This window comes from Zosterops lateralis, assembly GCF_965231275.1.
Source record: "Zosterops lateralis genome assembly, chromosome: 5".
Classification (NCBI taxonomy): Eukaryota; Metazoa; Chordata; class Aves; order Passeriformes; family Zosteropidae; genus Zosterops; species Zosterops lateralis.
The window spans coordinates 22,801,895-22,815,624 of record NC_139766.1 but is presented as its reverse complement, the minus strand read 5'-3'; the positions used below and the strand labels follow the sequence as shown (position 1 = coordinate 22,815,624).

General features: G+C 36.2%; 1 protein-coding gene across 10 annotated transcripts in view; it reads right to left on the bottom strand.

The window, feature by feature from the left end:
* The window catches only part of TBC1D1 (TBC1 domain family member 1), a 99,253-nt gene that overhangs the window by 35,163 nt on the left and 50,360 nt on the right, over positions 1 to 13,730 (bottom strand). For 8 of the 10 annotated variants that reach the window (XM_083861032.1, XM_083861035.1, XM_083861037.1 and 5 more), the window contains 8 exons: positions 11,887 to 11,976; positions 10,785 to 10,889; positions 10,047 to 10,179; positions 8,525 to 8,616; positions 6,821 to 6,931; positions 3,735 to 3,863; positions 1,623 to 1,709; positions 280 to 569 (listed from right to left, as the gene is read on the bottom strand). In XM_083861032.1, the coding sequence (XP_083717158.1) occupies positions 280 to 569; positions 1,623 to 1,709; positions 3,735 to 3,863; positions 6,821 to 6,931; positions 8,525 to 8,616; positions 10,047 to 10,179; positions 10,785 to 10,889; positions 11,887 to 11,976 (1,037 nt within the window). The remainder of the gene's footprint in view (positions 1 to 279; positions 570 to 1,622; positions 1,710 to 3,734; positions 3,864 to 6,820; positions 6,932 to 8,524; positions 8,617 to 10,046; positions 10,180 to 10,784; positions 10,890 to 11,886; positions 11,977 to 13,730) is intronic. The other 2 variants (XM_083861036.1, XM_083861040.1) reach the window with 1 other exon arrangement.

The following is a 13,730-nucleotide window of genomic DNA, read 5'->3' as shown; positions in this document are numbered from 1 at the left end:
TTTATACTGCTCACAGATCAAAACAAAAAAAAACGATTGCTTGAACAAATATAACTGAATCAAGTTGTTTTGTGACATATACTGTGGAACTACACATCTCATGTCTTCTCTCCCCTGTAAAGCACATAGGGTTAAAAGTGTTAAACTACAAACCTTCAAGGAGTGACACACTGCTGCGACACATCTCTTATCCATTAAGAGGACATATCTGGTATGCAATTATCATTCCCAAATATGCCCTCAACAAACAAATCATAGCCTGCTTTTAATAAGCCTTACTTTCTTTTGTGAGGAGTCTCTGTGCTCACAGAGTGATACCTCATAAGTTTCCTCTGAGAAACAGATGGTGATGTTTCAGCAGGTCCCAGAGATTCCTGGCTCCCCGTGGGTAAATGGCTGAATGTGTTTGCTCGCCTCCGAAAGCTCTGCTGGGGCAACGTAACAGACCGCTCCAGAGAGGAATCCTCTGTGTCACTGCAGAGATCATCCACTGACACACTGCTCTTGACAGCACTTTCTGCAGGGAAGGTAGGAAGTCTGTCTTTCTCCTTTTCACACAATGGTGGCTCCTAGCAGTGCAAGAAATAAGGTTATCAATACGTGGGCCTAGAATTAATCTTTGACATTGCAGTACTAGATCATTATTCACATCCCACAGACCTCTGCTTCAAACACACACATTTTTATCAAGCTAGGTCAAAGAAAGATGTTTGATGTTTTATGTCCTTGTTATTCATCACTTAGGCCAACAAAGCAGGGTCTTTATTTTGCTGAGAAAATTTTGAGTAATTTTGAGAGTAATTGTATTTTATTGTATGTTGAATACAACTCAGAAGAAATAGGGTCAGAACAAAAGGGTGAGGTTTGGTCAACAGAGAAAAGGGTGGCAATGCAGAATGCTGTATTTTTAGCAATCTGTCTAACCATATAACATTCCTCTTGTTTATCTGCAGATTCACACAAAGGACTCAAGCCTATGACTAGATAGACTGTTTCAATCCCAAGCCATGCATTTTCTTTATTCCTCACCTTGTGTACAGAATCAGCCATTCTTTCAAAAACATAACCAGAAAGAGCAGACCCTTGTTTACACGATGTCAAGAGCCTGCCGGTGAGCAGGGATTACAGCAGAATCAACAGGGTACATCTAAGCCTGCCTCCAGGGAAGAAGACTGGCTTCTTCCATACTGTTTGTTTGTATTGTTTTATGCAGACTTAAAGCTTTCTAATCACACAAAAAGGGAAATACTTCTTGTTTTAGTTTTATGTTTCTTACGAATATAGTCCTGCATTCATGGTATGAACTTTCAGGGCTAAAAGCAGTCAGATTAGGATAGACAGCATGGTCATTACAGCACTGGCTACACTGCACACTGTTGTAAAATTCAGATGATGTTATATAATATTTTATTTCACATACACTTACATATTCATACAAAATATATGTTATATACAGTACAAGGCATTTTTAATTTAATAGCAGTTCTCTGGTTTATAAAAAAGGGAACAGAATGAAAAACCTGAAACATTTAACATCTGACCATATTTCACACTGTTTAGTTGTTCCAGGGAATATTTTTTGAAGTGTCTAAATGTGTACAATTGTCCCAGACTTTACTTACTTTATTTGTGCTGCTTACAGTACTGGACATAGAGCTGTCCAAATCCACAGAACCGGAACTGTCCAGTGGACCTCTAGCTTTACTGCCCTGTAGAAATAAAGCCCACGAGCAGTTAAGATTATGATATATGGGGCACACCAAAGAGATTTGGGTAGCACAGTTGGGATCTATAATTTTCACAGACAGTATCAAATTTAATTTCCTGAAATGCCTAAAAATATCCTTTTTCCCTATGGGAAACAGAAGCTTCATTCAGGATAGTCTCTGTCAGCTTGAAGGATCCTGTAGAATTAAGGAACTCTCACGGGCAATTATGTGCTTTCCATGATTAGAACTACTGTTAAAGTACCTTCTGTCTTAGGTACTTATAAGGATACAGAGAAATGAAAAGGACACCTTTTACAAAGAACTAAACCCATATACATTTAATGCACAGGAAAACATAATTTCTGGTATTACCATTTCAGTGCCTACAAATCAGAAAGCATAAATATTTCTGTAGAATCTGTGAACAGTATTTTTGTATCATTTGAGTAATGTTTTTGTGTAACCAAGAAAAATATCTGATGAATCCTCATGTGCTAACACAATCACGGAACTTGCATCTTCCTAACCTTAAATCATATAATTTTTTAATGTTCTGAAGTTAAAGCTCATGTTCTCTTTGAAGTTTTATCCCAGGTAAAATATAAAATGCTATCATTAATCACAACAGTGACTATCTCTCTTAGAAGTTCAGCCAAAACTTCTGGTTTCAGATCTGATCAAAATCAAGAGTTTCCATCAAAACAGCAATGCCAGTGAAAATACAACCAATGTACAGCTATGCTTATGTGAAGGCAGCTTATACCAGTTAGCAAACTGAAAAAAATTAGAACAGTACTACAGCTAATGTAACACCACTAACATTATGTTTCATATCCCGAGCACAGCTGCAGCAGGATTTTATAGGGGTGAAGTCTAGAAAGGCTGTCTGGGAAGTAATGAGAGGAGATATGAAACTAAAAATCATCTCTACATGTACAATTGTGACAGGAAACCATGCTTTTGCTATCATTTGTCTTAAGAGAATGGTTTAGATATGATGTCTGAAATAAGCTTTGAAAACTTAGTTTTGTCACTGCAAGTTGCTTGTCTGTGAACTAATAAATTGTACTATATATTGCTTCAAAGTAACTTTTTGCTGACTACAAATGAGAATGTCCAATTTCTGTTCCTGAGTATTTGTTGTCTGTCATTCTGTCACAACTCTTTTGTTTTAAGGGAGAAGGTCTTATTTTTTAATCTTTTGTCAAGCAAAAGTCCATCCAGGCCTCCTACTATTTTCCTCAGACTTTTCTCATGAGGTGCAAAATGAAGTATATTTGAATGAGAAGACATTCCATAGATTTAAATTGTGATTAAACTTGATATCTGATTTAATTTCGAACTGCTGCTGGTTACTTTTGGCAGATAATTTCAGTGATCTGTCCATGATAAACATTTTCACAGAATCACAGAATTAACTAGGTTGGAAAAGAGTCACTATCACATAGAAGCTCAAGTTTTTTCCACTAATCAGTATTTCTAAACACTGTCTACAGAGAATTTTACTAGATGTAATATTGCATAGATGCCTTCATGTTCTTAGTGCCATTCTTTACATTCCTCACCTTCAAAAAATCTACAGGATTTAAAAGTTCAGATATCCCACTATTAATCAGTTCTGTGACACTAATAAATACATCTCATTAGAAATGCTTAGTCAGCTCCCTAGTAGTTTCTTTCTACATAAAGAGAAGTGAAAATTCTGTTTTAATTTTCTAAATCCAATAGAGAAATAAAACAATTGTTGCTTTTCCTAAGTCCTCATGTTAAACTTCGTATTAATTTTTTGAAATGCCTATATACACTTTCTTATCTAGGAATTAGTTCACTTCAACCAGGACTTAGTATTCTCTCTAGCAAAGCCCTGCTTTTTTTGTCTTCTAAAATGTACACTCAAATATTTTTGTCACTGTGACATTAGTAACCTTTGGACTACAGCTTAGAATGATAACAAATAAGATTTTTCTAACAAATAAATAAAGCAATGACATTATGGTCAAAGACAATAAACATGAAAATACTTACACGTGATAAAATACTTTCAAAAGATTCTGTAAGAGACCTTTTTGCTTTGTTCTTTAACATGTCTAATCTGAATCTTGGAGCACTGCTGGACACTTCATTTACAGCATTCTCAGCAGGAGGTTGTGAAGCCTGCAAGTGTTTAAAAACAAAAATGTGAAATACTCAATAGCATGGAACAAATCTCAGTGAACAGTTTGAAGACTTCTGTAATCTGAATCAATAGTTTTTCCTGGTGTCCTCAGCTTGTCGTGCCTTTTTCTCTAGTGATACTTGTACTGCAGTTTAACAAACTCTCCTAAAATATGGACAGGAAATTCTTACAGGAAACATGTTGAGTGAACTAGCCTACTATAGAAGAACTGACTTTTTAATATGGATTTATGGCTCTGTAAACAAATTTTCATTTATGCCAATGTAGAATTGTACAAATTCTTAATGTTTAAGTATAACAGATTAGAGATTTCCCATGGATTTCAACCAAGAAATGAATCAAAATCTCATCATTAACAGAAACTCCCAACTTTCTCCCTTATAGTAAAATGGGTCTTTTTCTAAGGGCCACGAGGATGTGTAACAATTTAACTCTTCTATATATTTCAGCAGTAGAAACATTTCCACCTTAAATCTAACAGTCAATTGAGAATTTTGCATCTTGAATAAATATTTCAGTCCATTTTTAGTGCTGGTGAATACTAATGAAGTTAACATAAAAACAATACTATGATGGAAATATTACCATCCAAACACAATATCTGCAGTAGAAACCAGAGCTCAGTTTTCAGTGCTCTTTTGGGAAGTTCATCTTGAAGCTGACAGGCACTGTAACCCCCTCGACTTGTTCTAAATTGAGAGACCTGAATGCTTGATCTGTGTAATTACTAGTACTGGACAGCCAAGTGACATATTATAACTATCACCAATTTGTCCTGCCTAGATGTAATTTTCAAGCATCACATTTCCAGTATGACAACTTCACATGCTCCTGTATTTTCTTTTTACCTTCTGTCCTGGTTATGCCAGGACAAGGTTAATTTTTGCAGTAGCCAGGAGGGGGCATGGCCAGGACCTGAAGGATATTTTATACCATCTGTCATTGCTGGAGGTAGGGGGGAAAGGTTTTTTCTTCAGAGCGAAGGGGCTCCTTCCAGTAAAAAAAAAATGTGTCAGGAGGGAGCCTTCCAGTACTGTCTATCACTAGGGGGTGGATTCTGTGTGAATAATTTCTTTTCTTGTACCCTCTGTGATGAATATTGTTGCCATTACTGGCCATTTTCTTACCTCATTGCTGTTTCCAGTAAATGGATCTTATCTCAGCCTGTGAACTTGGCCTTTTGTGCCTCCCATTATCCTCTCCATCCATCTCACCAAAGTAGGTGCCTGGCCTGGAGAGTCTTGTGGGGGCACTGAACAGGGAGTACCATTCCTAAACCATGACACTTTCTCTCATTCTCCAAGGGTAAGCAGATGCTGCTTGCTGTTACATTGTTATAAGAAGACACTTTTTGAACTGTTTTTGTTAAACAAGATCCATGTACAAGTATCACATTTCATCTTTTTTCTCCCCTGATTTAAATATATTTTTTGAAAAAGGCAATGAAAAGCATGAAAGTGAATATGCAGAACAGATGGGAACAGGGACATCAGGGTGTCATAGGTTAATGATTGCTGAGACAAATATCAGAGTATGTGTTCAAAGTTATCTGTATTACATAGGCCTGGAGATAAATTATCAGAGTAAGTATAAAATGTTATGTTGAGACAAATGATAGACTGAGGGGAAGTCAGTTCTCTTCTCAGAACACTGGCATCTTTGCAAGTGTCAGATTAACAAATTTGGTTTCGGGAACTGAGCAGACAGATTGCAGCAGGTCTTAAAAATTTTCAAATAATTGAAGACATACTAAGATCTTATCTTGCTTTGTATATTCCTATTTCCAAGCTGTTTGTGACTGACAACTATTTGACCATCAGCTAGCATTACAGCAAATAAAAGTATTTCACGTATGATGACAGAGCAATGTTTCTTCCTCTTATCCCACAGCTGAAATGCTTTTTTCTTAAAAGCATACTTCTGGTGAGATGCCCAAGACAATAAATCAGAGCGTGAAATATGCAATTTTCTTTATGTTTACTCAGGGAGGTCAATAATTAGCTAGTAAGCCATAAAAGGAGAAGATATTAACAAAGTGAAAGTACAGTAAAGGAAGATTTGCTGCTACTTTTCTAATTTCTTCACAGGTCTAATTACTCTCCACGTATTCATTTGCTAGTTTATATCACCGATGGCTGACAGCAATCATTACAGTGGAATTACCAACCAAAAGTAGAGGGACAGTCAAGACTTTTAAAAGGGTCTAAATAATTGGAAATGAAAGTTTCCAGAGTATAAATGGAATCCTTTTTTAAATACTAACCTCCTTGAGTTGTCTCAAGGTAGCTACTCACAAACCAAGGCATGCAAAATCACTAATCCCTTTGGAAAAACCTTAACTGTGCTGTATAATAGCCAGTTAAACAGCATTGATGGGACCTGGTAGAGAATAAAAGTTAGCTCATCTTTTGGACATGGATGAGAATCTCTGCTGCCATTTCTCCAGCAATCCTCCTTATCTTAAGGCCACTTCAAATGGTTATTTGCACACAAGAAATAACTTTGTCTTGAGTAAATGTAATAGGCTTTATCGAGGATCAAATCCAATGTGTTGTCATTATACTGACTCAACACTGACAGCAAGATGGCAAATGCCACAGATAAGCTGAGAGAAATCACAAATTCATTATACATTGTCTCACATATATTGAATTGTCATTGCAGTGAGAACAAATAAACAATTTAGTAGTCTCCCTTGCTTGCACCTCTGTCTCCTAGGCCTGAAATCACACTGTACCAGGGACCTCCAAATCTGAAATATCTGGTTTTGGTGCATGACAATAGTTTATGAACCATAAGCAAACCCAGTATTCACCACTGCTTACACACTGATGTTTCAAATTGCAAGTGACAGAAATTTGCCTTTGAAAAATATAAAAATCGAGCATATTTTTTTTTCCTGGCTTCTCCTTACACTAACTAAAATTGAACTTACCTGTTTTGCTTCTCCAACATGAACATGGTCCTTCTGTTTTTCTTCATACATGTTTCTCAAAAGAGAGATAACCAGCTCATTCTCTTTTTGTTCATTTCGTGGTCTTAATTTCTGTGATTGAAAACACCACAAGCACAGGAATTATACTGTTAGCAAATATTTACTCTTTTCATTTGTCACTGTAATAAAACAGCAATGTAGGAACACGTTTAGTCTGCTAATGCTACTACTCCAGTCCACCAGAGGACACCAGTGTCCCAGGCAAAGCACCAATACAGCCACAAAAACACCTGACCTCGCTTCATACATAACAGATTTTACACCTAAAACAGAGGACAACTGTACAGATATTAAACTGCCACAAGCAAATAAAGGCTTTAAAAAATATTTTTGTCCATTTTCTTTTGATATAAAGAAAACTGAACTACTGTAGTTCTGAATTTGTAGCACACATGGAGTACCATTCTAGAGACAGGATTCATGCTTCTCCTAGAAATCCTTCACACTGAACATTTAATTTTTGGGAAATGACATAGGTTTTTTATAAGTTTGTGCACAAGGTGAACATATTTATCTGTGCTGTGTTTTACTTAGATCTGAATTATTGTAAGAGAACATTTTAAAACAATTTATTAAAGAATTTAATCCCAGAAATTTAACTTTTGAAAAACATATGCTGCCTTAAGCCTATTGATAAAATGCAGAGGATACAGTATGAAGTAATGGCAAGGTAGAAGGTAGCACATTACAATAATAAAAGTATCACAGGAAGACAATTACCTAAAAATGCAAATCATGGTAACAATACATGGATCTGCAAGAATGCAACATTCCAGGCTGTCCAACTGAAAAAGTTAGCTGAGAAAGATGGGCAGGAGATTTGTACTTTACCCCTAGTTTTACCAAATTAATTGTTTGCAGACCCTCACCAGAAGCAATTAACAGTTTCCTGTGACTGCTTTAGATTGTGCGCAGAACACTAAAAGGCACCAGTGCTCCTAGCTGCCCTATGCTAAGAAATTGCTTAGCTCATGGAATTGATCCCGCAGAGTAACTTCCAAATTTGGTATTGAGTGATAAACTGCCACGTGGAAACACACAAAGAGACTGAAGTGACTTAAGAGAGGAAGGAAACATTACTTTTTAAAAAGTCTGAAATTGCTTAATCTTCAACAACATGTCAATCCCAGTGACATTTCCTACAATGCACATCATCTGCTTAAAATCCAGCTATGCTTTCCTCTGTCCTAAAATAGATTTAATTAAGAAGATAGAAAGTTTAACTTCTTTAGTTATTTTGACAAGAATTAAGATCTAGGACAAATTTTAGGCAAGAAATTTTCTGATCTGGGAATATTACAGTAATTTATTTTGGTCAAAGTAACAGTCTGAATGCCCTCACAGTTCAAGTTATTGCCTTCACTCATAAAAAATGTGTTCAGTTTTACTCAGTGAAAAGGCAACATCTTCATGGAAAGCAGGCAGTATTAGTGGAAGAAAAATTAGTACAACAGCAATTTTCATCAAAAGGTAAGTTTTTAACAGCTCTAGAAAAACAACTGAAATTAAAGCACAAGCTGGCTAACAGTCTATTAAGTGAAATTAATGAATGATTCACAAAAAATGAAAATAACTTCTGTGTTTTATACAGATGTTAGCAAAAAACACCAACTGCTTTAAAATCTTGTAGGAAACAAAGCTTACCTGAACCTCTTCAAAAACAGAGGCCTGTTCCTGGTTATTTAGTGTGGTTAGATGCTTTTGTAGTTCTAGTTTAGTCTTAGAAGGATGCAACCCTACCAAGAGGAACAAAAAAGAACAAATTACAGGGTCAAATTTTTCAGAATTAATCAATCACATAAATATGTTCGCAATTTAAGCCAAAGCTTGTCAATTATTTGAGTTGGCCCATTCCACAATTTCTTAAGAGGGCATTAGAAGGAACTCTAGGTTAATTTAAAGCTATTACTAAACTCATGTCTTTAAAATGAGAGACATGAACTCTGCAATGAGGAGATTTACTCAGCACAGACCAGGATTATACTCTTAGCTGAAGATTTCATTATCACACAAGATAAAATAAACCCACAATCTACTGCATTTTAGCAGACCGTTTTATTGGTGTTTTGTGCAGTGCTGCTTGGATTTTGCTTATGGTATAAATAGAATTCCCTTTCATTTTCTCCAATTTCTATGTTGTGGGCTCTTCTTAAAACTTAATTGAAACTCTTCTGAATAGTAAATTCATTGCTTTTTAGTGAAGTCTTACTTTGCCTCTTGATGAAAACGTTTATTGACAGTCTAAAGCAGACTACCCCTTCATTGAGATTATTTTTTCTGTTCTCATCCTGGATTAAATTATTTTCCTCTATTTTCTGTGGAAAAACAGCTAGCCATCAACAGTATTGTGCACTTCAGTTTCTGATCATGGAATATCTCCTTCAGAAGCAGATACAATTAACAAGGTGGCACGATTGAAGGCATTAAGGAATGTTTGATTTTAAGAAACTTCCTAAAAATCACAGTTAGCTGAAAACCAAAATATAGTAAAAGTAGTTTTGGAAGTTCTCCAATTTCACCAAATTAACAGCAGGCAGGTTTTAGTCCAACAAGCCACTGTCACATGATCTGACAAGCTGCAGTTGCCCTTTATTCACTCCAAACATCATTTAAATGAACAAAATCTAACTGTGAAATTTGCTGAAATGTAAAGAGGTTTGAACGTCTGTTCTGGGTGACAACTACAATTCTAATTTCCTGCATTTTGATGAAGGGGCATAGATCAGCACCACAAACACACACATTAAAAGCATACTGTTCAGTTCCTGCCTAGTGACAGCACAATGGCAGTTTCTAAGTGTATTTAACAGGACAGCAGGTCATAGCTATTGCAGCATCTATCCTTCAGAGGTTCCTTATCTAAAGTGTTCTGCATTTATAGGGCTAATAGAGCCAAACATGCTGCAACTCACTAATGTTTACACTTGTAAATAGTTTCCAAAAATTCAACTAAAACACAATAAAGCAGCTTAACTCTTGTTAGAAAATTCTTATTACTTTACAGAAAACTTGACACTACAGTCCTCTAAATAAAAGTACTGGCTTTCAACTTTGCACCCCAAGTCCCAAGTTCTTTTTAAGCATTAATTTCCTTATGATTTTACATACTGTCCCCCAACGAAACTGCCAGAAAAAATATTCAACCAGAAAATTCTTTAAACCTCACCTTCTATCTTTTCACAGAGTTTATTCAAACTTTGCATAGGACACCCTTCACAGAGCTGGGGCTGTGCCTTGGAAGTTTGTTGCACAGCAGCCACAGTGAAAGCCTGTTTCAATGTCATCATGATTTCATCAACCTGAAAAGAACAGCATGCAAAGAACAGAATTTAACTCTTCCACTGTTTTCTTAAACACAAATACAATAGTCTTTTAGAATTATACTTCCCCTTCCTTGGGAATGTGCTTATTATTAAAGAGACAAGCTGTTCCTATGTCAGTTCTGTGCACAAACACACAAGCACAATAAAACTCATCATGAACTCATGTTTCTTCCAGGCCACCCAATTTTATTACTGTGGTCTAATGAAAGATGCTACTCTCTATCTCAAACCCCTTTCTTGTCTATGATAAAAAAGCTTACTGCAGTTGTGATGCACTGGTCTTACTTAGAGCACAGGAGTGTTGTCCTAAGAGAAAACTCTCCCCCCCAAAAGAGGCATAAGGTCTAACTTAGTTTGTGAAACGAAAGGAAGATTAAGTGGATTTTAAAGAGGATTTTAATTTCTGCCCTCAAAACAAATGAAAAGGTCTCTTGCAGACTGCTATATTAGTTACATTTTTGAAATACTTATATTTCTGAGTGGAATAGGAATTGAAGACATTCAGCAAAATACAGAGCATGGAGCAACAGAAGACTTTTAGAGCCTAATATTCTATTTGGCTGTTCTTTTCTTTCACTTACCAGTGCTTCATCTGTACACTGAAACACATAGCAAACAAAGTGGAAGCCTCCATTTTCTGAAGACTCTCTACAGATGAACCCAAAGTGATCCACATGTCTAATTCCCTAGCAAAGAAACAACAGAAATGAAACAGTCATATCTACTTTCAATAAACTCATTGTACCTGTATTTCTTTCAGGAAGAAAAGAACAAATTAGCATTGCATACAGGTCACATATCTTTGTTACAGCTACATTAAAGACATCTTGCCATTAAAATTCTGTCCTGTAATAGAACCTAATACTTCATTAATCTTTTGAATTTCAATTAAGTCAGACATTGTTTGGTTTTTTGTTTTGTTTTTAATGGATGAAGTATAAAAGAGCCATAAAACAGACCCAGAGATTAATAAATTCTATTCAAAATGTATTTTACTCTGAAATTTTCAGAATATGTGCCTGTATCTTTAGTGATGAAAGCTATTGTCATCAAATTAAAAACTAAAGTAATTTACTGAAAACAAAAACTACAAAAGAAACCAAAAAAACTCAGGCAGAAGGACAGAGAAGCAAACTCCGTGGCACAAAGAATAGGGATTAATAGTGAATGAGGAGGCTCTGACATATGCCTACCCTCAGTGCATCATATATACTACCTCTGCGTGGCAGAAGACTATTCTCATTTAAACACATGCAACTTATATTCTTGAAAAAAACATACTTTTTAAGTATTTTTCAGATAACACTTGCATATAATTTTTCTCCTTTCATTCTCACTTCTTGAAAAATATGGCTCAGAGATCCCAAGATTTGCACCCCTCATGAATGATGCCCACTGCAATCTGAAACAAGAGTGTTCCTGACCAGTGTGCTCCTTCTAGCTAGTATTATTCATCTACTGGACACAGAAGGGAGTCTTTATCTCAAAAACCACAATGCAAAGCATGAAAGAAGAATGATGATCTTATAAAATTACTGATTAATTAGCAGTTTTTCAATTGTATTCACTAAAACTGCTGTTGAGAGAATCCATGTGGAGTGCAAGGACAGGATTACATGAGCATTCACAAGTAGAGAATATTTAAACAATAAATAAGAAAAAAAGAATATACTACAATCTTACCTGAGAACAAAAGGATATTTCTTTAAAGCTTTTCTCAATTGCGACTTTTTTTGTGTCAGGACTGATAAGGTAAACTTCAGACTGGCCAATCTAAAAAGAGCAAAATAAATTGCAAGGTGCTAACAAGTAACATTACACTTCCCTTTGTCCCACTATAAAAATGTTTCCTGAATACAGATCTCAAATTTTTTTCTACCTGCATATTTATACCAATGAGCATATTACTACCAGAAAGAATTCTGAAAAAACACTGATTTGGCATTGAGAGCTCTGCACATTATGGCACTTGTTAAACTGAGGTTTAATGAGACAAGAGACTGAAAATAATGTTTGAACAGATGAGAGCAATGTTGTATCACAAATAACCTACATTGCACTGAGAGAAATATACTCATGCTCCCTTTTCTTAGTTTCTGCAGTCTTGGAATGTACCACAGCCACAGAAGCTACTTAATGACATTGCTCTAAAATTTAAATTCAAGTGTGTGCCTCTTCCTGTACTCCACCTAATAATTTTTTAGTTTTATTTATTTATTTATGGCATACATAACAATTTAAAGCACTTAACTCAAAAACTATACAAATGAATTCACCAGAGTGTATTTTCTAATGTAATTTAATCTGTAGGCCATTTGTACAGTCAAAAGATGATGCTAAGTATTGATGGGCAAAGGGCATTTTTAAGATAGAACTATTGCTTTATTTTTTCAGCTTCTGACAACATCTTTGTAAGACAGTAACAGAAAAATCTAAATTCCTCATATTTTCTAGCGTATCAGAAACTGCTAAAAACAAGTCTCATATCAGATTTTAGGAAGGCAGGTGGAATTTGGATCCACTGATAAACATGACTTAGAGAAACCTGCATCAATCACTATCAAATCCCAAAAGATGCACATAAAAACATCAGCAGCACCAGTATAACTGTACTTTCTTAAGAAAGGGGGAAGGGATGAATCTTGTGTGTGAATAGATCAAGTCAGATATGCCACCTCTGTATGTCTAAAAATGGTCCTGAGCATTCACCTTCCACCTCTTCTTTCACTTCAACCAGCCACAATGGTTCTCCCCAGATGTCTGCTGGTTTCCTTGTATTGTCCCTGGGGCTGACCTAGCATGTGTTCATGGAGGTATTCCTTCCAACGCCTACTCAGCAGCCTCCTGATTGCTGCTGTCTTCCCCTCCCTGCAGCAAGAGGCTCCTTCTTACTGCTCAGTCCCACATAATTCTTTCACATTTGGCCTCTGGGCAGAAGTGATCATTTGAAGTCAACTGAACAGGAGGCAGAAATCCAAACCAATGAACCTCTTCCCCCTGACCCCCAATATACAGCCAGGAGAAAAACCTAAAAGTACTCTCTCCTCCCCCCTAAACCCTCAGAAACTGGCTAGGAAAGCAGTTCTTCAGGAAGATATATGAAAATCAGGACTATTTAAATCAGATGAGGAGAGCTGGCATCTGAATATTTTTCACACCTCATGCATCAACCAACCTTTGCTTCAGTCCTGGGGAAAATCTAAGTAACTGAGGATATACCAACGATTTTTTTCCCCTCTCTGGATATTAAGTTACTTGTAAGTGTTTTATATGTAGCCACACACAAACTGATGAGACTGAGCAGGTTGCCTGCATCCCCACTCAGAACCTGCTGAATACAAGGGACAGGTAACCAACAAACTCAGCTCTGCCAAACTGAGCTGCTGCCTGTGGATATTGAAGGCACAAACTAGAGTTACCTCATTTCCTTATATTCATCTGAATTTAGACTGGCCGAATAGGAAAAGAATACAGCTGTGCATATTAAACAATATTTTCCCAGGCAAAAAGCAACCCAAGACACAAAG